The sequence below is a fragment of the Arvicola amphibius genome, chromosome X, assembly GCF_903992535.2.
Source record: "Arvicola amphibius chromosome X, mArvAmp1.2, whole genome shotgun sequence".
NCBI lineage: Eukaryota > Metazoa > Chordata > Mammalia > Rodentia > Cricetidae > Arvicola > Arvicola amphibius.
Genome location: NC_052065.1, coordinates 110,818,923 through 110,843,260, shown reverse-complemented (window position 1 = coordinate 110,843,260; position 24,338 = coordinate 110,818,923). Strand labels below are relative to the sequence as shown.

At 41.8% G+C, this 24,338-nt stretch overlaps 1 protein-coding gene across 2 annotated transcripts; it reads right to left on the bottom strand.

Moving 5' to 3' along the window:
• Positions 1-1,386: 1,386 nt before the first annotated feature.
• On the bottom strand, positions 1,387-24,117 carry Upf3b (UPF3B regulator of nonsense mediated mRNA decay). 2 transcript variants are annotated; one of them, XM_038316544.1, is made up of 11 exons: positions 23,880-24,117; positions 22,936-23,042; positions 22,653-22,759; positions 18,090-18,188; positions 15,631-15,741; positions 13,493-13,536; positions 12,898-13,080; positions 12,475-12,513; positions 10,433-10,593; positions 9,327-9,621; positions 1,387-2,380 (listed from the first exon to the last, which is right to left on the bottom strand). In XM_038316544.1, exons 1-11 carry the CDS (start codon positions 24,033-24,035, stop codon positions 2,231-2,233), a joined length of 1,452 nt encoding a protein of 483 aa, XP_038172472.1. In that variant the 5' UTR covers positions 24,036-24,117; the 3' UTR covers positions 1,387-2,230. The 2 variants fall into 2 exon arrangements, with proteins under 2 accessions (XP_038172472.1, XP_038172474.1); XM_038316546.1 differs by lacking the exon at positions 12,475-12,513.
• Between the last annotated feature and the right edge of the window lie 221 nt (positions 24,118-24,338).

The window sequence follows — 24,338 nt, the reverse complement described above, 5'->3', positions numbered from 1 at the left end:
ACTCAGGAAAGTGGGCTCTGCCTCGCCTAGGTAGCACAGCAGAGTTGGCCAGGTATTTGGAGGTAAGGGTGACCCAGCAAAGGGGAGCTGTCTCCATTACTCATCTGACATGTGGCAGCATGGGCGGAGGAGAGATGCACCCCCAAACCCCACTCATCAATGCCTGAGCCAGGTGGAGGAGCTGGCCATGGGGTCATAAGAGTGGGAGAGCTGTCCCTACCTGTCACCAGCTGCAGCACTGGAAGGAGAGGCCACTGTACCTCACAGGGTAACACAGTGGAGCTGGCGCTGGTGGTGCAGGTGTGGAAGAGCAGACCCTGAGGGCCTGACAAAAGAACCGGCCCCACCCCCCCCTCATTGCAGCAAGGGCTGAATTGGAGGGGAGGGGGGGACAGGGCCAGGACAGTACTGGAGAGCTCATCCTGGTGGTGAGGACAGGGCAGAACTGGTGGGGTGATCAACCCTGCAGCAGCCCAGGCCCAGAACCAGGGTTATGACTTTTTACTTCATTGGCCTCAACATCCACCCCATCTATGATTTGCAGGAGCACGTGAAGAAACCTGACCTGCAGATCCAAAGCTGCTGGATCTCCACAACACAGGGTAACCACAGGATATCCAAAAGAGTCCCAGTGAGGGCCCAGCATTGATAGTGTAGCAGAAATCAGTAACCTCGATCCAGACCAAGGACTCTTTGCAATGAACGCTTGGGAGTAAAGATGTGTAGACAAAAGGCTTTACTGCGTGACTCACTGTATCACACTACTGCTTCCATGACGAGATTTTAAAATTTTTTCCTTTTTTTTCTTTTTCCTTCTCTAAAATTTTGCTTTATTTTGGGGGGTACAGGGGCAGAGGGTGGATGTGAAGGGACAGGGAAATGAACGGGATCAAGGGACATGATATAAAAGACACAGAGGAAAAAAGAATGTTGTGCATTGTTGTTTTAGACAGTCTTACTTTGTAGCTCAGGCTAGCCTGGACCCTGCTATGTAGCACAGGATGACCTCAAATTGATGTCAATCCTCGTGCCTTGACTTTCTGAGTGCTGGGATTGCAGGTGTGAACCCGTGTCTACCTTTATTTCTTTCTTTATGGTAAAAGAATGGTGCGCCGTGATCTAACCTCTCTTTTGGCTGAAGCTTCTCCTTGCCTACTGAAGGCAGAAATTAGTATCATTTATCCCCTTTCAAAAATTCCAAGAAGTTAATTCAGTATCAACTATTTAATTTCTAAAAAGCAATAGCTACTTAATAAAGTTAATAAACTCACTTAGCTTCAGGCTGCAGAGGTTATAGCTGAGTGGCCGAGTGCACACAGAGCATGCTTGAGGCCCCTCGTTCCGTCCCCAGTACCACCAGTAAGCCAGAACGTGAGTAAGTAAATGTAGTTTCATACTTGAATGAAGTCAAAATTTATTGACTGCAATACAAAACAAGCTAAGACTGAAAGCTGCCATTTAACAGGAACAGATCTATTGGTGTAGTTTTCTTCCTGGAGAGGGTGTGCACTCAAGTCATCTGACCTAAGATAGAACAAAGACTTAGATTGTCAGCAGCTAACCAAAGACTACACTTTACCTATTAATAGGAAAAAATTGCTAAAGGCAAAACGAGACATTTACAAATTTTTTTTGATGCTAAGTTCACAGAAGTAAACAAAACAATCTATAATTACAAAAACTTCAGACACAGAATATAGATGTAACATGACTATTTAAATCTTTTCCATCAGTCATAATCTCTCTTCCACTCTACTTGTGCTACGATTACATGCTTGTTGCTTCTACACTACAGAGTCAACAGTTATCACCAACAATGCAAAACAGTTAGACCCCGACAAGACTTCGTGTGCTTCTGCTCCACTCAAGCTAAGCCGCTCTAAGCCAGGATTAAGAACACCTGTTGATTTTAGCCCCTGCACCGTTTTCGCTTGTGCCATACCAAGTTAAGTCCTTACTTTGCACTTGCGATGTTCTTGCTACCGTCTTTGTCTGAGACATTAAAATTAACTTGTGAAAACTGCAAAAAACAATGAAATTGTACTTCCGATTCTGAGCCTGCAATCTTATTCCTGCTTAGACACACTACACTCCTCTGTAGTGCATCCCACCAGCACAGAGACCCCTTTCCGTGTTCTCTGTTCCTTTGCCCCGAAGGCACTTCTGGATAGCATAATACGTGCTCTTTGGCTGCCTGGACAGTCAGGACACCTATGGCCATTGAGTCTTCTCACTCCTCTCCTCCTTCTTTTCTATGGCTAATACCACTTTCCTGTTTTCTGTCCACTGGGGAATCGCCAGACTTGATGTTGTCATCAGGGGGACAGAGTCGATTTCGGCTTCGGGCTCCTGGTTGGTACAGCTGCATTGCTGGACGATCCTAAAACAAAGCAAAATATTCACATTACAGCACTGTAACTCCTCTTTAACATGGGGGTGGGGAGGCTTCAGAGCCCTAAATGATGCATTCATATACCCCCAAATCAAGTCATACCAGGTTAAAGACCTGAATGTGTGCTATGTAGTAATTTCCCAATTCCTCTCTCTATCTGAAAAGCAACCTTTTTTTGAAAGAAGGGATTGAAACAAGAGCCTTGTGCATGGTAGATAAGTACGCCACTGAACTGTATTTCCAGCCCTTTTTCTATTTATTCTGAGACAGGCTATCTCTAAGTTGCCCAGGCAGGCCTTGAACTTACTATCTTCTTGCCTCAACCATCCGAGTAGCTAGAACTACAGGCCATCAACACACACACAGACACACACACATATGTATGCATGCATGTATGTGTGTATGTATGTATGTATAGCTGCTGTCCCATTTTTATTTAAGAAAGGGTTTCTCTGTGTAGCCCTGGCTGTCCTGGAACTCACTCTGTGGAGCAGGCTGACTTCAGACTCACAGAGTTCCATCTGCCTCTGCCTCCTTAGTTCTAGGGTTAAAGATGTGCCACCATACCCAACTTACAGTCACTTAAGACTTACCTTACAAAGCTGGGGTAGTGTTTTGAGAAATCTGCCTATTTTTAAAATGATATTTTTATTAATTCTTTGAGAATTTCATACATGCATATAATGTCTTTGCCTAACTTTTTTTTTTCCAAGACAGGGTTTCTCTGTAGTTTTGGAGCCTGTCCTGGAACTAGCTCTTTTATTTTTAAACACTTTTTAAATATTTATTTATTATGTATACAATATTCTGTCTGTGTATATGCCTGCAGGGCAGAAGAGGGCACCAGACCCCATTACAGATGGTTGTGAGCCACCATGTGGTTTCTGGGAATTGAACTCGGGACCTTTGGAAGAGCAGGCAATGCTCTTAACCTCTGAGCCATCTCTCCAGGAACTAGCTCTCGTAGAGCAGGCTGGCCTTGAATTCACAGAGATCCACCTGCCTCTGCAAGCCAAGTGCTGGGATTAAAGGTGTGCACCACTACCACCTGGCTTTCTTTGCCTAACCTTTAAAGCTATCTCAGATTCAATTATTAGGTCTAATTTGTTTTTAATGTCAAAATTACATCAATCAAGGGTGTGGTAGTTTGAATGTAATTGGAACCCATAAGTTCATAGGGAGTAGCATTTATTAGGAGGTGTGGCTTTCCTGGAGTAGGTGTGGCCTTGTTGGAGGGATTTGTCAATGTCGGGGCAGGGTTTAAGGTCTTATATATGTTCAAATTTAGGTACAGCCCACCATCCTAGCAGGTAGCACTTTAGAATCAGGTTCCTCAGTAAACCAACAAAATCACACACTTGGGCCCTTGATTCAAGTCCTATGTAAGCTTTATGACCGTATGACCCTAGAAAACTTGTAAGCCATGTTAAGAATTTAGCAAGTGGTAGACTGGGGATATGGCTCACATGACACAGTGCTTGTTTAGCATGTGTGAAGCCCCGAGTTCAATCAGAGCATAAACTGGACACAGTGATACAAGTGCATAAGTGCAACACTTGGAAGGTAGAGGCAGGAAGATCAGAAGCTGGAGGTCATCTTTAGTTATAACTGATTTAGGGCCAGCCTGGGATCCAAGTCTCAAACAAAACAATAAGAAAACCAGGCCCACACAAATAGTAATAAAGAATAATAAGAAAAAACAAAGAAAGAATTGGAGTGTATGACTTAGTAAAATATAGGCCTTGCATGCACAAATCTCTTACTCAAGGTCAAGGGGCTCCCTATCTCCTCAAAAAGAATTCAACAGGGGCTGGAGAGATGGCTCAGAGGTTAAAGGCACTGACTGCTCTTCCAGGGGTCCTGAGTTCAATTCCCAGCAACCACATAGTGGTTCACAACCATCTGTAATGAGATCTGGTGCCCTCTTCTGGCATGCAAGCATACATGGGAGGAATGTTGTATACATAATAAATAAATCTTTAAAAAAAAGAATTCAACAAAAAATTATAGGTCTTCTTTGCCCTTTCTTCCTGATTTATGAAAGCTAACCCTAGAGTGTTATTCCTCTTCTGTATGTGGTACTGGGGACTGAACTCAGGCAAGTGCTCTAACACAAGCTATGGCCCCAGCCCTAAAGTACTATTCCTAATTGAATAACTGTAGCAACATATTTCACTGCTTTCACAAGATGAAATGTCAAAATACTTGACACCCTTGCATACTTTTTAAAGATATGGATAATGGGACTTCTAGTGTGTAAAGATACAATGAATTTGGACATCAAGGATGAAGAGCTGCAAACAGAAAGTTAGACTGCAGTGAAGATATCTAAAGCAGACACTGGCTCACATCTGTAAATGCCAGCAGTTGAAAGGACAGGGCAAGAGGATCGTCTTGAGCTCAAAGATGGCTGTCTTACACAGCAAAAGGTCATCTCAAAATCCAAGGAGTGGAGGATGTAGCTCAGTTAGCAGACTACTTGCTTAGCATGTACAAGACTCTTAGTTTGATCCCCAACAATGTATAAACTAGGGGTACAGTGGTGTATGCCTGTAATCCCAGCATTCAAAAGGTGGTGGTAGGAGGATCAGAAGTTCAAAGTTATTCTCAGCTACACAGTAAGTTTGAGACCAGCCTAGATAACATGAGACCATGTCATAAACAAAAAACAAACCAAGGGAGAAAGTATAAAAATAAAGATTTCTAAGTTCTCAGGGACTAAACAAGACACAATGATAACCCCTAGATACTGCTAGGACACCAATCTTTATTCTCAACACTGCTAAATAAAGGGGAATAAAGTGTTTAACTCTTCTTCTTCTTCTTCTTCTTCTTCTTCTTCTTCTTCTTCTTCTTCTTCTTCTTCTTTCTTTCTTTCTTTCTTTCTTTCTTTCTTTCTTTCTGGTTTTTCGAGACAGGGTTTCTCTGTAGCTTTGGAGCCTGTCCTGGAACTAGTTCTTGTAGACCAGGCTGGCCTCGAGCTCACAGAGATCAGCCTGCCTCTGCCTCCCGAGTGCTGGGATTAAAGGTGCGTGCCACCACCACCTGGCTCTCCTTTTCTTATATAACAAGCTAATGGTATTAATATTTCATGCCTTTTTCATCCTTATTCTGAAAGAAGGTCTCACTATGTATTGAGAGTGGTCTCAAACTCACAATCCTGCTTCAGCCTCCTGAGGGCTAGGATTACAGGCATGCACATCACACCTGGCCTTTTCAACTTATATTTGGGTAGACACCTGAGCATGTGAGGGTCAGAGGAAAACCTGTAGTTGGTTCTTTCTTTCCACCATGCAGGTCCCAGGGATGGAACTCGGATTGTCTAGCTTAGAAGCAAGCACTCTACTCACTAAAGCATATTGCTGGCCTCCTGTCAACTATTTCTCTTGAAAAGCTTTAAATCAACTGGAATATTTTATAAAATTAGTACAGTGAGTACCCACATATCCTCCTCCGAGGATTCAGAAAATGGTAATTTTGTCACATTTGCCTTTTCTGTCTTTAATGTACGTGTGCACATTTTTTCACACACTATTTTCTTGTAGATTCATGTAAGAAGCTGTAAACATCAAGACCATTTACTCTTAAATATTTCAATATTTCAGCTTGTATCTTCAAGAATAAGGACAGTTGTTATTGATCAAGACTTTTTTTTGAGAGGGTTTATTAAGAAAAGATTTAAATATAGATTTAAGCATGTATGTTAAGAAAGGGGAAGTAGGGCGGTGGTGGCGCACGCCTTTAATCCCAGCACTCGGGAGGCAGAGGCAGGCTGATCTCTGTGAGTTTGAGACCAGCCTGGTCTACAAGACCTAGTTCCAGGACAGGCTCCAAAGCCACAGAGAAACCCTGTCTCGAAAAAACAAAAAAAAGGGGGGGGGGGGAGATGATCAAGGCATACCTCATACAAAGGTGCATACCTTTGACTGAGGAGATGGGGAGGAAGGAGGATCAGAAGTTCAAGGCCAGCCTAGGCTGTATAGTAGTTAAGGCCAGCATGAGCCATGTGAGACTTTGTCTAAAGCAAACAAATTAGAAATGGAAAAGAGAGGAGATGGGAAGATGGCTCAGCAGTTAAGATCACAGACTGCTTTTTCAGAGGATTTGGGATTTGTTCCCAGTATCCACAGGGTGAATCACAACTACATGTAACTCCAGTTCTCTGGTGTCTTAAGGTCTCTTCTAGCTTCCTCAGGTACTGCACACATGTAGGCAAAGCCACCATACACATCATCATATAAAAATAAGTAAAGTCATTAATGACAGAAAAGGGGGAGGAAGAGGAAGGAAAGAGAGCCATATAAGAGGCGAAGAAGTAGTATACATGTTCAAGAGGGCACAGGCTTCCCAAGAGCAACCCAACCAAAATATCCTAATGCTGCAACCCTTTAATACAGAACCTCATGTTGCGGTGACCCCCAGCCATAAAACTACTTTTGTTGGTACTTCATAACTGCAATTTTGCTACTGTTATGAATCATAATTAAATATTTTTGGAGATAGAGGTTTGACAAAGGGGCTACCTACAGGTTGAGAACTGCCATCCTAATAATGGAAACATACATTCAGCACAGGTGCATATCTGTAATTTTATCACGCTGGAGGCTTAAGCAAGACTCTGTGTCATTACAAGTCAACTAACAAGAAAATTAGGATACCCAAAGATCATATTCTTCCTGATGTGACGTCAGAGCAAGGGAGCACAGCATGATTTAAGAATATTCTTGCTAAGCCAGGTGGTGGTGGCGCACGCCTTTAATCCCAGCACTCGGGAGGCAGAGGCAGGCGGATCTCTGTGAGTTTGAGACTAGCCTGGTCTACAGAGTGAGTTCCAGGACAGATTCCAAAAGCTACAAAGGGAAACCCTGTCTCAAACTCCCCACCCCCCAGAAAGTTCTTGTCTACGACTGAGTGTGAGGATAGTCACACTCAGATCTCTAGATCAGGGCATACCAGGTGTTTTGTCTATTTTGTTTTTGAGACAGGGTCTCGCCATGTAGCTGTAGCTTGCCTGAAACTCATTGTTTAGACCAGGCTGGCCTCAAATTTGTAAAGATCTACCTGTCTTACAGTCATCAATCTGCTCCTGCCTTCTGAGTTTTGGGATTAAAGGTGTGCACCACCATGCCCAGCCATTTTTAAAGATTTTTATTATTTTTAACTATGGGGTGTGTGTATGCATGTGTGTGTGCATGCATGTATTTATGTGCAACTTGCTCATAGAGGCTGGAGTTATAGATTCTGTGACTGTCTAACATGGGTGCTAGGAACTGAAGTCCAGTACTCTGGAAAGGCACTATTCACTCTTAACTGCTAAGCCATCTCTCCAGCCCCAAGTTTTTTTTAAAGTAAATAAAATTTGCTTAGGACACAGCTATACTCAATTCATTCCTTTTTTCCTTTTTGCAGTACTGGGATTGAACCTTGGGCCTCATGCAGTTTAGGCAAGCACTCTTAACCACTGAGAAATACTCCCAGCTCCAAGATCATTTTTATATACCATCATGCCTGTTTTCTTAACAGAATTTAGCTGCTATGTCAGAGACCATATGGCTCTTACCACTTAATATATTTACCAGCTGGCCTTTTTTAGGAACGCTTGCTGATTTCCCGCCTAGATTTGATTATTATTTTCATTTTAAAATTGTTCAGTTAATTATAAGTTTTTAGTACTGGGGATTGAACATTCATGCTAAGTTGTCTATCACAGTACCAGCACTTAATTATTAACTGTAAAAGAAACAGGATATATATGTTTAATGAGATCAAAATGTTATAATTTGCCAGTCTACAATCTGAGAAGATCCATAAGACAAACTGGTTTCTGCAACGAACAATTCAATGTCAGAAAACAAAAGGGAGATTGCTTAGATCAAAAGAGAATTCAACCACACACTAGTTAACTATTTCAAACACATATACTTTAAGAACTTTGTTCACAGCCCTTATTTAATAAGACATTAATGTTGCAATTGAGAAACTCTGAATTATGAATAAATAGGATATTAAGAAATTACTGCTTGGACTGGAGAGATGGCTTAGTGGTTAAGAACACTGGCTGTTCTTCCAGAAGTACTGAGTTCAGTTCCCAGCAACCACATGATGGCTCACAACCATCCATAATGAGATCTGGTGCCCTCTTCTGGCATGAAAGGCAGACACACAGGCAGAATACTGCATAAATAATAAATAAACCCAGAAAGAAAGAAAGAAAGAAAGAGAGAGAGAGAGGGAGGGAGGGAGGGAGGGAGAGAGGGAGGAAGGAAGGAAGAGAAAGAAAGAAAGAAAGAAAGAAAGAAAGAAAGAAAGAAAGAAAAAAAGAAAGAAAGAAAGAAATTACTGTTCATCAGGTAAGGGTACTTGCTGCCAAGCTTGACAACCTGAGTTCAATCCGTAGGATCTACATGGTGGAAGGAGAGAAATGACTCCCACAAATTGCCCTCTGACTGTCACTCATGCACTGAAACCTAATGTGCACCTTCACACACTTATATGCATGCACACACAAAATAAATGAGTAAATAAACATAACAAAAGAAATAAAAATTCCACAATAGGGACTGGGGATAAAGCTCACTAGCAGAAAGCTTGCAAAGCCCTGAGTTCAATACCTAGTGGGGGTGGGGAGAGCACTCATTCCTTTACATTTATCCTTGTAAGATAATCAGGGCTAGAGAGATGGCTCAGTGGTTAAGAGCACACTGGCTGCTCTTCCAGAAGTCCTGAGTTCAATTCCCAGCAACCATATGGTGGCTCACAACCATCTGTAATGAGATCTGGTGCCCTCTTCTGGCCTGCAGGGATACACGCAGGCAGAATACTGTATACATAATAAAAAAAAATCTTAAAAAAAAAAAGTTGACAATCTCTAAAAGAAAAAAAGAATGGGGAAATCAATTCTCATAAAATAAGCAAGTTTAATGAAAAGCAGCACCTTGTTCCTTATGCGGTCTCTCTTAACCACTTCCTCTTTCTTTTCAGCTTTTTCCAAGGTGCATATTGATTCTGTATTCTCACTCTTCTTCCCTTTATCTCGAAGTGCTTCTTTTTCTCTCTTCAGTTCCTCTTCCTTTCGTTTGAAAGCCTTTTCTTTCTCATAGCGCTCCTTCTGCTGCTGCCTCCGGCGTTCTTCTTCTTGCCGCTTTATCCTCTCTCTTTCTCGAATCATGCGCTCCTGATCTCTTTCGTAATCCCGATCCCTGTAATCTCTGACATTCTCATCATCAAGCCTGCATGACAAACAAACAAGAGGGCTGGAAACACAGCTTGGCTGACAGGATGCTTTACCAAATGATGTATGATCTTGTGCGGGTCTCAAGTCCCAGCACCATAGGCTGGACTCAAACACATGAGACCCTGTCTGAAAAACAGAACGGAACAAAAGCAAGGAAGGTGAACCCGAACCTTCAAGCATCCTGCAATTGCAAGTGAAGGAACACTGTGCTAACTTGGCCATCCTAATGAGGGTGCACTGACTGCTACAGCTGAGGGAAAAGTAGTGTTTTTGAAAATAAGCAAAACCAGAGGTCAGGGCTGAAGGGCTGGCTTACCAGTTAAGAACCTATTGCTTTTGCAGAAAACTCGAGTTTGTTTCCCAGCACCCAGAGCACCTATAACTCCAGTCACAGGGGGATCGGACACTTATGGCCTCCAAGGGCATTTGCACACATGTGCACATAACCACATACTAGACATATACACATAACTGAAAATAATATAAATAAATCTTAAAAAAAGAAAAACCAAAGGTCATTCACCTAGATGAAAACACTAGAATATTTGAAACCTTTCCTCTTCCTTCTTCCACGTGTATAAAGCAATTCATCTTTTTTTTTTTTTTTTTTTTTTCAAGGTTTTACTATGTAGTCTAGGCTGCTCTGGAAACTAGCAATCCTCCTACCTCAGCCTCCTGAGTGTTCTTATATGTGAGTACACTATTCCAACGAGCAATTAATTTAACTCCATGCAAGTATAGGACATGCCGTCTACATTAATGGCTAGCAATGAAATGTGGCTCAGAGCTCTCAATCGCTGACTGACCTCTTTGGCTTTTCATCCTTTAGGTCAACATCAAAACGCCTGGGCAGAGTACAACTTTGCCCACAGGCTCTTTCTTCATTCAGATTCTCTTTGTCCATTTTCTTGGCTTTGTCTCTTTTATCAAGTTCTTTTTCATCTCCTTTTTCCGGTTTCTTGAGCAGCTTTTAAAGAGAAAATTTTTATATTTTATTTTGGTGAACAGGGCACTGCCTTCTGATTTATCAAAAATCCCACAATATACTATTTTGACTTTAGAGTACGGAAGGCCCCTTATCTTTGTACCATTATTCTCAAACTTACAGGCAAACAACTAATGCACAATAGTGACTTACTAAAAGGATGCTACTATTGTGAAAGTATTATTCCTTCCACGGGAAATGGTTTCATCATCCTATGGCAATGAGATCAAGACTCCTTTGGTTTTAAATGGACTCTTTTGAAGGGGTTTTGTGACAGGTTCTTACTATGTAGCTCAGGCTAGCTAGGAAATTACAATCTGCCTATACCTGTCATCCTAGTACTGGTTAAAAGTGTGCACCACCATACCTGGCTATAGGTCAAACTTTTAAGTCAGTCAAGTTTTTTTGTTTTTATTTTTCTTTTATGTATATACCCGCAGTGCCAAATGCCTTGATTACCAAAGGAGAGATTCACTGTGGGAATGATTCTGCCTAAAGCCTGAGAATAACATATTTATGATGGTATAATCACATTATCATTAGAGATAAATATCAAGAATTACTTGGCACTGAGTTTTTAAAACCCAAAAGCCTTACAGAATAGAACGCTGAAATTCCAACTCTACTCAATGCCACATATGCTACTCTTTCTGACATCATTGCTATAAAGAGGTATCATGGATATGTCTGCTAGGTGTTGGATAGGCAGAGATTCTTAGGCAAAACAAAATAGCACAGTAAATGCATCATAAGAGGTTCACCTCAGGGAAAAGGCATCATGCAAGTCACCAAGCAAAAGGCAAAGGAACCACAGGACTTAAGCATGAGCTACTTCAGCACACACAGCCACTTACAAATGGGAATCCAAAATGGACACAAAGAAGGTCCCAAAGTAAAATGAGGGCGGATGTGCAGGTTTCATTTGAAGTGTTCTTATTTCTCTAACAAACATCTACCTGTATTAGATGCCAAGATGTTCATTACTCAATAAGAACATTAGAGAAGCTCTCTAGCATGGCTGGCTCTAGCTTCTGTCTTGCTCAGCATGCAGATAAACAAGTTAAATCAATTGTGGCATGGTGGACAGAGACTCAGCTGGAAGGAACTGAGGTGGAAGTTTCCCCTGTATCAGCAATGATGAGTCCAAAGGAGACTCAGGAAACACCAGCTCCCCTAACTGCAGAAAGTAGAAGAAGGCAACTATGCTGTCCTATCTGTGAGATGTTCTCAGACTTTCTGATGGTCTAGCTGCAAGTACTTCTCTGGGGTGTTCACTGGAACAAGGGCTGCTCAAGCCATACCCTTGGGATGGAAGCAGCAAGGCTGAGATCTTTCTACAGGCTTTCCTCTTCCTATATGCAACACAGCAATAAGCACCTGCTGATTATAGACTCCTAGATGCAAGACAGTAACTCAGGAATCATGAGAGGGAAAGCACTTAAGGCAGGGTATTTGTCAATACTCTTTCCCCAGGGCAGCCAGTTAGGACAGGCATAGAAGAGGAGAAGGCACGATATAAACTGACTTTCCTCTGAAGCTACACTGCTGAGGCTTCTGGGTACACAGCAGAACATCAGGGTGTCACTTGAATGCCCTCTATTTATTCTATCCTATTTTATTGGGGTACTGGAACTGCAGGGCAGGCTGGCTTCACACTAAACCCTTCTGCCTTGATGAATTACCTTGCCTGGTTTGGGGTTTCCTTTTAAAGAGAGATGTCAAATAGCTCAGCTTTCACAAAGACCCAAGTCAATCTGAAGGGGTTTCAACACATAACACTACCACCACCACCAAAAGTTATGAGCTAAGACCTGTGTGTGTGACATGATACTAGATGCTCTGTATCATGTACTTGATCCTTACATTTTTCTGATTCACAGCTTGTAACAGAAACCTGTGTACCTGAAGACAGTGGAAAACAAACAGATGAGGCAACTTCATGTATCATTTATGAAAGAAAAGCTGAAAAAATCCCCACATTCATGCAAGCCAAGCCTAAGTCCTCATTTACCAGGAACCAAGAGACTAGCGACCCACAGAGCAAACATTATTAGTGACTTAAACAAAACAGGTCTGCAATGAAGGATGATAGCATTGGGTAAACTACCGAATCCTTCTAAGTCATCCTAAGCTTAAACTTTAATATTATTACTATGATAGGAAATATTTTTATTTCCACAACCCACCCCCAAAAGTGCAAAAAAACAAAACTTGCAACAACACAAGGCTCATGCATAGACACATGCAGTTTCAGTGACATGCAGTCTATTTCCGTTGTCCCCATACCTTAATCTTTGGTTCATCCTTTATTTTTTCCCTTTCTGGAACTCTCTCTATCTTCTTTAGCTTTTCTATATCTTTCCTTTTTCGTTTCTCCTCTTCTTTCCATTTTCTTCTTTCTTCCTCTCGTTGTCTTTTCCTTTCTATTTCTCGTCTCCTCCTTTCTTCCCTCTTTTCTTCTCTCATTCGCTAGAAATACGAACACAATCCTTCCAATTACAAAGACACCAAAACCCCAACTAGCTGCAAAGGCATTATGGGTACCTGCTAGCCCATCTGAGTTCTTTCCTACTTTGTACAAGAACTTTAATAGCTGCTCTCTGGAGGATCAAGTCTCGGACCTGCTCCCATGGTTTCCTTTGTATATATATTCCCCAAGGCATTCGGGTATCACAAATGTCTCTGGGGCAGCAAAGCTCTCTCTAGGTCTGCAAGGTAAGCCCATAGGCTCACCACCACCATGAAGATGCCCAAAGAAGCTAGACTTTTAAGGGCTAACTGTGGGAAAATAGCTATTTCTCCTGTAGGATCCCAAGGCTCTCAAATGCTTATACACTGTGAACTAATCAAGAACCAGGCGAACCACAAAATGAAAACTCACCTGTTTGTTCTTCAGGAAGCTCAAAAGTGGGGTTGTCCTTTTAGCTATAAAGCACAAGCAGATTATTAATGATGCTTATGAAGCCTGGAAAGGATTTCCTGAAGTCAGCCCTTGTTACCAATTCAAGATGGGGAAATGACACCCCTTACAAAATCCACCCTATTAATCCAAACAAATTATATAATATTCTATTTCAAAATGCCGGCTTAAATTACATTTTTAAAAAAGTGAATAAAACTGGGTGTGGTAGCATACACCTGAGGAGGCAAACTATGTGACCATACAGTTGGCTAAAAAAGAGAAAAGACAGTGAATAAACTGTCATTAGAATACTGAAAAGTTGGGGCTGGAGAGGTGGCTCAGCAGTTAAGAGCACTGGCTGTTCTTCCTGAGGTCCTGAGTTCAGTTCCCAGCGCCCACATGATGGCTCACAATCTGATGTCCTCTTCTGGGCTACAGGCATACATGCAGACAAAGCATGTGTACATAAAAATCTTAAAAAAAAGAAATGCTGAAAGTTTTTATGAGCAATTTCTAGTTGGTAAGACACAGGTAAGTAAGTACATTTTTATTAGATAGGAGCTTAAGTTTGTCTGACTGGAAAGAAACCAAGGACAGGAGTATGTGCTCCAAGCAGCTGGTCATTCTGATGCCCTAGTTCTGCTTCGGGGAATTTATTCTAAGGAAGCTACCAGTAATGAGCTTAATCTGCATATTCATTAATAGAAACCAAGCTTTAGCATTTTAGTAAGGGGCTGGAGAGATGGCTCAGGGGTTAAGAGTAAGTACTGCTACTGCAGAAGACCCGTGCCCACCTCTCAGGAACCACATCAGAATCCCAGCGCTAGGCAATCTGAAGTCCCCTGCCTCCCCAGGCACCTGCACCATGTGCATACAACCCCCCACAGACATAAACATTAGAAAAGTAAAAATGGGGTGGACATGGTGGCATACTAGGGAGACAGGTGGCAGGAGGATCTCTGTGCAGTCATCCTGGTATACAGAGTGAGTTCCAGGACAGCCAGGACTACGGAGGGAACCTGTCTCAAAACAACAAACAAACAAAAAACTTAAATTCATTTTTCAACATACTGAACAGTGATATTAACCTTGATGACATCTTTTTGAACACATCTTTTTTTTTAAACAAAACAAAACAAAACTTTCTACCCCCCCCCCCAAAAAAATAAATAAATAAATAACCTTTTTGTTTAGAGATAGGGTCTAATACGGCTTAGGCTGGTCTGGAAGAACTCACTATGTAACCAACGATGGTTTTTTTTTTTCAAGACAAGGTTTCTCTGTGTAACAGCCCTGGCTGTCCTACAACTCACTTTATAGACCAGGCTGGCCTCAAATTCACAGAGATCCACCTGCCTCTGCCTCCCAACCTCCCAAGTGCTGGGAGTAAAGGCATGCACCACCACTGCCCAGCTCTCCAAGGATGATTTTAACCTCTGATCCCCCTTCCTCTATCTATCCCCTTCACCCCACCGAGTGCTGGGATTACAAGCGTATGCTACCATTACTGGGTTTTTTTTTTTTTTTTTTTGGAGACAGCATCCTGCTCACTTAACTGTCCAACTGGCCATGAACAAACTGTAGCAGGCCTTAACTTTCTATCCTCCTACCTCAGCCTCCTGAGTAGCTAGGACTATGGAACAAATTTATAGGATAAATTCCTAGAAGTGGAAATTCTGGGTCAAACACATGTCAGTAGTTAGAGCTGGTTGCTTAGAACCAACATCTAAGCAAAATTTTCTCAGATTTTCAGTTTTCTAATAATGAACTTCAGTTTTGTAGATTACCAGGTCAATTTTTAGGAATAAGATCTTACTGCTAGAAGACATCAATTGTTTTTCAAAGGTTTACCATCCACTAGGCATCCCATAACAAGCTTTAAACTTTGCATACGCATAGCATAGCTGTGTAACAAACACTAAGCGGGCCAGTGGAGCCTTGTCTCATGGGTGCAGTATCCCAATCCCGCGAGGCAGGTATTTACTGTGCATTCAAGTAGAAACAGTCTCAGAGAAGGGAGTGACTTCAAGATCACACAGCTGCCAAATCAGGCAGGAAGAGACAGACTTAGGCAGTCTGATGAAAAAGCCACTGGCCAAAACCCTTTTCCTACTTACCTATTAATTCTCGATTTTTGGCTTCTATTTCCTCCAGCAATGTCTCTGGAGTAGACGTCATTTTTTCATTGTCTGTGGCATAACTCTCCAAAAATTTTCTGTATTCTGGATCTAAATAATCATTTAAGGAACCAGAAAACAGAGACTTTAACCAACAAAAAAAGAAATATTACCTAGGACAGATCTTTATCTAAGAAGATATTTTTCTACTATATAGAAGACTTAAAAAACAAAAACCAACAGTCACACAAGATAGATTACTAGGGCTACTATGGAACTCAAATCACTGATACCCACGGTGGAGTCTGGTGTAACAGAGGGGTCAGGAAAAATGAGAGAGCATACTTTAGGAACACACTGATAAGAGGTGGAACACTGTTCTAGGCCTGGGGTTGCAGCTCAGTTTGAGAGCGCTTGCTGAGATGGATGAAGAACTTGGTTTGAGCCCCAGAATCTCAAGAGAAAAAAAGTCTAAGGACCCTATGACACCAGAGCCACACTTACAGGAGAAATAGAAATTACATAGTATTCCTTAACAGTGTTTAAGCATTTTGTGCATGAGCACACGCCACTTTATGACACCTCAACATTGGAAAGTGTGGTGGTCCAAAAAAGATAAATTAGAGGCCAAGTCCTAGACATGGCTTTGGAGACTGTGGTGATTCCTGGAGCTCCCTCCTAGGTATCTCCATCCTAAGGAAGGGAAATATACCCGAGTCATTATATTGTTTGCATTGCCACATTTCATATCTGGAGTATCATCAATAAAAAGCTGTGTACTTGACTCTTCACTGTTTCATAACAACAAATGACAAAAATTCAACAATTTTTATTTTATTCAACATTTTTATATCAGATTGATTCTAAAAGATCAATCTGATATAAAAATATTGGGGCTGGTGGTTAGATAGATGGCTGGTTAGCGAGATGGCTAAGTGGTTAAGAACACTGGCTTCTCTTTCAAAGGATCCAGGTTCAATTCCCAAAATTCAATGGTGGCTTACAACCTTCTATCTCTCCAATTCTAGGGAATTAAACATTCTCTTCTAGCCTCTGAGGGCACCACCTATGCATGTGGTGCACAGACACACATGCAGGCAAAACACCCAAACATAAAAAAAAAACAAAAACAAAAACAAAAAAACTACTGGGGCTAAATCCTTACCTAATACAATAAGAGTCATATAACAGTTTTCCAACATAATAGTACCAAAATCGCAAAATCTGGAGTTGGTTATGCCTTACATGGAAATTATGCCAGTTATCCATTCTTCTATTTTTGTTTAGCTTAATAACTATATGTATTGCTAACTGCATACTCAAGGCTTAGGGGATTAGAATGCTGATTTTAGTTGTTTTATATGAGCTATCTGGAGATAAAAAGGTTTTCCCCTTGGGGGTGGGAGTGTCTATCAAGATGGCTCAGAGGTAAAAACATTTGCTGCCAAACCTGCTGACAAGAGATCCGTCCCCAGGACCCAAATGGTAGAGGGGAGACCAACTCCTAAAAGCTGTCCCCTAAACTCTACCCTTATGTATTCCACCCACCCCCAATTATATACATTAATATTTTTTCTAATATTTTTATTACTTTATAAATAATACCATTCAAAATTTCCACTTCCTACATTAATATTTTTTAAAGTTTTTTTTTGGGGGGGGGGGGCTAGAGAAATTGGTCAGTAGTTAAGAGTATTGACTACGGTTCCAGAGGACCTGGGTTTAATTCTAAGCACCCCATAGTGGCTCACAATCACCTATAATTCTAGTTTCAGGGGACCCTCTTCTGGCCTCTCCTTTCACCAGGAAGACAAATGGCATATAGACATACATGAAGATAAAATACATGCACACACACACACACACATACATATATAAACTTTTACAATGTTTTCAACCACAGGCCAAACCTTGTTTTAGAAAGAAAACAGAAACTAAAGTTAAATCACAGCAATGGTAGGAGACTGCAAGGAGCAGTCAATATCATTTAAACTAATTTTTGAGGCTGGAGAGATGGCTGAGAGGTTAAGAGCACTGGCTGCTCTTCCAGAGGTCCTGAGTTCAATTCCCAGCAACCACATGGTGGTTCACAACCATCTGTAATGAGATCTGGTACCCTCTTCTGGCCTGCAGGCAGAACACTGTAAACATAATTAAAAACTGCTTTTGCTTACCATTTCCTAACCAGCAGACTCAGAATGATTTACTGCTCAGTGGTCAAGACTGGATGGCTCAGTGGCAGACGAATGAAATGCCACTAAGCCAAAGAGAATAGAAACACTGGAAAACCCACACCCACTCTCACAATTCAACAATGCTTCCGCAGGCATAAGATTTCCCATTAATTTTATTTGAAATGTTTCTAATGTAACATATTGGAGTCTAACTCACAAAAGCATTATGCAAAAGAACTTTAAAAAAGCCCAAAGCAGCAATATATAACCAGAGCTATACTGTACCATCATCGATAGTCCCAACTTTTGTATCTCTTTTCTTAATCTTCTTTTTTGCAGCTTTTTGAAAAGGTGCAAATTCTACTATAGCATGATATTCCTGACCTGTTTAGAGAAAAAAAAATGCCACCCTTACTGTAATAAAGAAGATCTCAAAAGTGGGTACAAGCAAATCATCTACTGTTTTCTAGACCTATTTAGATGGCAGAATAGTCTCCCAAATGCTAAAACCCTTACTAGATTAACATAACTACAGAACCGACACTGATAGCATAATTAAAGATATGGCATCGAGCTGGGTGTGGTGGCATGTACCTATAGTCTCAACTATTGAGAGGACTGAGGTAGGAAGATTGCTTGAGCCCAAGATTTTCAGGCCAGCCTGGGCAACACACAAAGACCCTATCTCTATCAACAACAAAAATAAAGATAAGGTATAGAAGTAATGTTCCCTGAAATTCAACTTCTAAAATGTGGTATTTTGATATGTGAAAAGAAAATCTACAAATTTTCATTATGAAATTCATTCCACATATTAGAGCATGGCATAGTGGGTCATCTATAGCCCTAGAAATAGGAGGGTCATGAGTTCAAGGCCAGCCTGGGCTCCCTAGCAAACACCAATTCAAAAATCCTAAATAAACCAGTAAATATTAGAAATCTCTTAAATAAGCAACTATTTAAAAAAAATATGGTGGCTTTTTTTTTGAAGTAGGATACATCACATAGCCACAGCCAACCTCAAACTTTCTATGCAGCTGATACTGTCTTAAACCCCTGATCCTCCTGCATCCACCTCCCAAACTCTGGTATTAAAGGGATACAATGCCCAGCTACATGAGGGAAATCTAGAGACAGAAGCTCAGTGTGGTGGCCCATGCCTGTAGTCCCAGTACTCTTGAGGAAGAATGCCTTGAGTTGAGGCCAGCATGGAATACAGAGTAAGACCCTGTCTGGGGATGGGGGGGGGGGGAGATACTAATGGCTTAGAGCTTGTTGTGGGGGTGACAACTAATAAGTATGGGGTTTCTCACTGGGATGTTAATCACAGTCTAAAATTAGATTGTGTTGATGGCTATACAACTCTGTGATTATATGGAAAAAAAAACCCAATGAACTGTATTCTTTAAAAGGGTATATTTTATGGTGTGTGAGTTACACCTACATAAAGATATTATTTTCAGTAAGGTACCAATATAAGTTTGACAGATATTAACTTCATTATGGCAGTCATCTCACAGTATATATACATACATCAAGTTATATTGTCAACAAACTTGTATAAATTTGTCAATTTGATCTCACTAAACAGAAAAACCTGTTTAAAGTCAGGTATGGTGGCTCGTACCTATAATCGCAGCACTCAAGAAACAGAGACAGGAGGATTGCCACAAGTTCAAGGCCAGCCTGGTCTATATATACAGAGAGACTGCTTCAAAAGTGCAAAACAAAGTAAAACAACAACAAAAAAGACTACATATTGCACAAATGATATGATTCTGCTGCTATGAAATGCCCAGAGTAGGGAAATCCATAGAGAGGGTAGATTAGCTGACTGCCAGGGCTGAGCGGAGAGTAGAGGACTGCTAATAGAGAGGAGTTATTTTGCGGATGGTCAACACTCCAGCAAAGTGATACTCACAGAACTTTGCGAATATACTAAACCCTACTAAATTTGCACTTATAGATGGTGAATTTCTTTCTTTTTTTTTGGGGGGGGGGGGAGGTTCTCAAGACAGGGCTTCTCATTAGCTATGGAGTCAGTTCTGGAACTTGCTCTGTAGACCACGCTGGCCTTGAACTCACAGAGATCCACCTGCCTCTGCTCCCGAGAGCTGGGGCTACCACCACCAGGCAAAAGATAGTGAATTTCAATTGAAAAAGAAAACTGACTGCTAAAAAATAGATATACCTGATCATTCCCACTGAACAATGTCATGCATGGTACAAAATAATGTCTTCTCAAATAAATTAATAAAATAAAAAAATACTATCTTCTCTTCAGTGCCATAAACTAGAATAAAATAACAACTGGGTTCTTATGTGGGTTTGGGAGGCACAGATGCAATCCTAGTACTTAGGAGAGAAAGGCAGAAGGATGAGGAAGTCAAAGCTAGCCTAGGCTACACGGGACCTGTCTCAAACAAAAACAAATCATGAAGGAAACATGGTTATGAAAATCCTAACAAATGCAGAATCAGACCAGGAAGATTAACTGCTATCTATTGGAGGGGCGGAAGAAAGAAAACTAGACTGAAGCACAGTGGGAGATCAACTGCAGGAAACAAACAAAGAAAAACCAAACCAGAGCCAAGGCAAGGTGGTGCAGGGCTGTTACTGCCAGGATGAGTTTGGAATTTTTGCTTCATAACTATCAACTTAAATCATCTTTTCAAAAGGGTTAATTTCAAGTTGGGGATGTAACTCACTGACAGAGACACGGTCTCGTATGTGAGAGACCCTGGGTCTACTCTTTTGTGTGTCTGTGCGCGCGCGCACACACACACACACACACACACACACACAATGAATCTTATGGCAATTAAAGTATATAAAAATAGAAAAATAGAAACCCCTGTGAGGAGAAAGTGGCTGTCTACACATTGGCTGATGAGGACAGAGAATGTAAAGTATAGGTAAGTCTCAGGGAAGAATGCACTTTAGGGGCTGGAGAGATGGCTCAGTGATTAAGAGCACTTATTGCTCTTAGATCTGGGTTCAATTCCCAGCACCCACAGGGCAGCTCACAACCATCTGTAACTCTCCAGTTCAAGGGATCTGGTGCCCTGGTCTGGTCTCAGTGGGTATGAGGCATGAATATGGCACACAGACATACATGCAGGCAACACTCATACACGTAAATTTTTTTTAAAAAAATACACACAATAAATGTTACTTAAATATAAAAAAACTATACACAATGGGCTGGTGAGAGGACTCAATGGGTAAGTACACTTGCCACCAAGGCTGATGACCTGAGTTTAATTCCCAGCACCCTCACAGTGGAACAAGAGAATATGTGTACCATAACCCACAGACACACAAATTAAATAAAAACACGTAATAAAATTGTTTAAGAAAATAAGCCAGGTGGTAGTGACACATGCCTTTAATCCCAACACTCAGGAGGCAGAGGCAGGTGGGTCTTTGTGAATTCTGAGTTCGAGGTCAGCCTGGTCTACAGAGCAAGTTCCAGGACAGGCTCCAAAGCTACACAGAGAAACCGTCTTGAAAAACCAAAACCAGAAAAAAAAAAAAAAACCAGAGAAAGAAAAAAGAAAATAATACGTTGATAAGACTCCTAACTTGAATCAGATGTAAAGAATAAAAAAATAAGCCGGGTGGTGGTGGCTCACGCCTTTAATCCCAGCACTCAGTAGGCAGAGGCCGGAGGATCTCTGTGAGTTCCAGACCAGCCTGGTCTACAAGAGCTAGTTCCAGTACAGGCTCCAAAGCTGCAGAGAAACTGTCTCGAAAAACCAAAAATAAACAAACAAACAAATAAACAAATAAATAAATTAAAAAAATAAAAAATAAAAATGATAAAGAAATAAAAATGATAAATACTTATGAGGTAAGTGAGAAATCACTGCTACCAACTAGAATAAAAATGCTGGTCAGGAAAAATAGCTAGTTTGGGAAAATTTATACAAGTTAGGCATGGAAGAGTATAACAGAGAGTGACTGTAGCAAGTGAGAGGCCCTTGTTTTATCCTTTGTGCACACATGTTCGATAAACACAATTGTCAAGTCTTCAGCTTTTATTGGCATATACCATAACAAAGATTCAATATTTGAAAACTGGAAATAATTGAGAAACCTTATATCATTTATCTATAATTATAAAACCAAATGAGAGATGGCAAATGCCAACCTGGCTACATTCTGGGTAAATATTGCAAGTAGCCAATAGCAAGTAAAAAGTGAGATTGGAGTTAAGTCAGAAGTTTGTCATTGTTATAAACTGTGTGTCCTGGATACCAATAGCTTGTATGTTTATGTGTTTTGCTGGTGCTGGGGATCACACCAGGGCCTCACATGATATTAATCATTACACCTTCAGTCTGGGAGATAAAATTTGATGTGTTAGCTATATACAACTTTGTGAGAAAGTTAAACAGTATTCTCACTGAGGACTCCTGACCTAAAGAATATTAATATTTCTGAAGCAGAAAGTCAACATTTAAAACAAGTTTAAGGGGTTGCATAAGGAGAAATCAGTGGCAATTTCATTCACTGGGTCCAACTAGAGTAAGTTAATAAAAATATCTCAGGATTTTAAAACCCTTTACATGTTGTACATTCTATCTCAAAGGGGTTGAGAAAAAGTGCCTATATAGGCTTGGAGAAAGCAATGTTCTGTGTACTGCTCTCCCCCTCGCCCCCTCCCCCTCCCTGACCCTCTCTTTTTCCAGGGTTATTCTATGCAGCCCAGAATGGCCTCTAACTTGCAGTCATCCTCCTGCCTCTGTCACCAGAGTGCTGATAATAGGTATACATCGCTACTGGCCGCACACAGTCTCTTCAATGTAAAAATGGTAAACTCTCCTAAATCTTAGAAAGACTCACCTTTATTGTCAAGGAATACATAGCCATCAAATCGGTCCCTGAATAAAATAATGTCCTCTTGGTTTTTAAAGTTGATATAGGCTCTGGCATACATATGAGGATACAGACTGTAGAGGGAAAGCAGGTATGTGAATATACTTGCAGGTGTCTGGCTTAATTGCAAATATGTACGCATCAAAGAAACTAGCTCAAAACCAAAAAGGAGTAGCATAAAAGAACGGAAGTCTGCTTTCCACCCCCGTTTATTATTATTATTATTATTATTATTATTATTATTTGTTACCTAGTATCATTGGAAAAAAACTCAAAATAATCATGCTCAGGCATAGGTTGAAGATGTTCCTGAAGCTGCTCCTTGGTCAAAGTGGGAGGTAATCTTCGAATTACCACCTTAGGAAATACGAGGAAAACAAGATCAGCACACATCAACTTTCTCGCATACCCTAATCATGGCTCTTGAGGATCGGCTTTAAAATACGAAACCACTGACCACTGAGCCTATTCTCCTGCAGCGCAATACTCAGGATTAGTCAAAGGTAGGGGCAACACGGGCGGGTTTATAAACACTCTCGGAAATGACAATTGTCTGGCGCAAGGACAATCTCAGGTTCTGTTCTTAAATAGCAACCCCGCGGTGTGAAACCCGTTCTTAAACAGGTAGACAAAACCTGGTCTTTCGTGGGTGTCACGAAATCGTTTCTCTCACACTCCTTTCCTAACTCGTGCCGAAAGAATGCCCTCCCCCATTCTGCTTAACATATGCAAAACATTTCACCCACCGCCGTCCGTCCGTCGTGCCCCTCCAGGTCGTCAAGCCCCTTAACGGACTTCCCCAACTCGCCTCCATTAACCCATCACAAGCACTCCCGCCCCTCACCCGCGGTGTCGCAAGGACTATTTAGCAATTCAGCGCAATTAAAGTTCCCCTATCTTGACTGCCGCTCCCCTCTCCCATGACCACCCCGCAGTCGCAACTCTAACTTAACCCACCCTTCTCAACTGGGAGCCCTCGCTTTCCCTCACCGCCCCCCCCCGCCCCGATTCGGGGGCTTAACCAGAACCCGCTAATCCCATTTCCACCGGCGCTAGAGACCGAGCAAAGCGATTTTCATTCAGTCAGAACGAGAAGAGAAAGCCGGGAGAGGAAGAGAACAGCCCCATTCTCTGCCAGCCTCCCCAACCCGTGTACACGTCCCGCCCTCTCTCGGGCCACCCGCCGGTAGGCACCTTGCTTAAAGCTTCTTTCTTGTCCCTGCTGCGATCCTGCTTATCTTCCCCTTTGGCGCCTTCGGCAGTAGCACCAGCGCTGCTGCCCGTGGCACCCTGAGGCGTTAAGAGGGTCACTCGCTTCTCCTTAGGCCTGTGATCTTTCTCTTCCTTCATGGTCACGGGTACGCTCCTCAGAGCGCTGGTTCAGCTGCGATGCCGTTACGCCGGGCACCTACGACTCACGGCAAGAAGCCTCCAGAGCTCCGCCTCTAACAAATGCCCCTGGTGATAAGCGGAGCTTGGCGTTCCATTGGGCTCCCCGAGATCTCGCGAGAGTCTAGGGCACCCAGCTTTACTCCGGGAGTAAGGGTTTAACACCTGGTCTATACTTCCCGCCTGCCTAATCGCCGCGCGGCCCAATCCCCTAGCGGCCCAGAGTCCCGCGGGGCCCGCCCCTTCGCGCGTCAGTAGCAACTC

Coding starts and splice junctions, on each gene's coding strand:
- Upf3b (XM_038316544.1), bottom strand. CDS start 24,035: ATGAAGGAAGAGAAAGATCACAGGCCTAAGGAGAAGCGAGTGACCCTC. Junction 22,760..22,935: donor TTTTTTTCCAATGATACTAG/GTAACAAATAAT, acceptor TTCCCTCTACAG/TCTGTATCCTCATATGTATG. Junction 13,537..15,630: donor CAAAAATCGAGAATTAATAG/GTAAGTAGGAAA, acceptor TGTGCTTTATAG/CTAAAAGGACAACCCCACTT.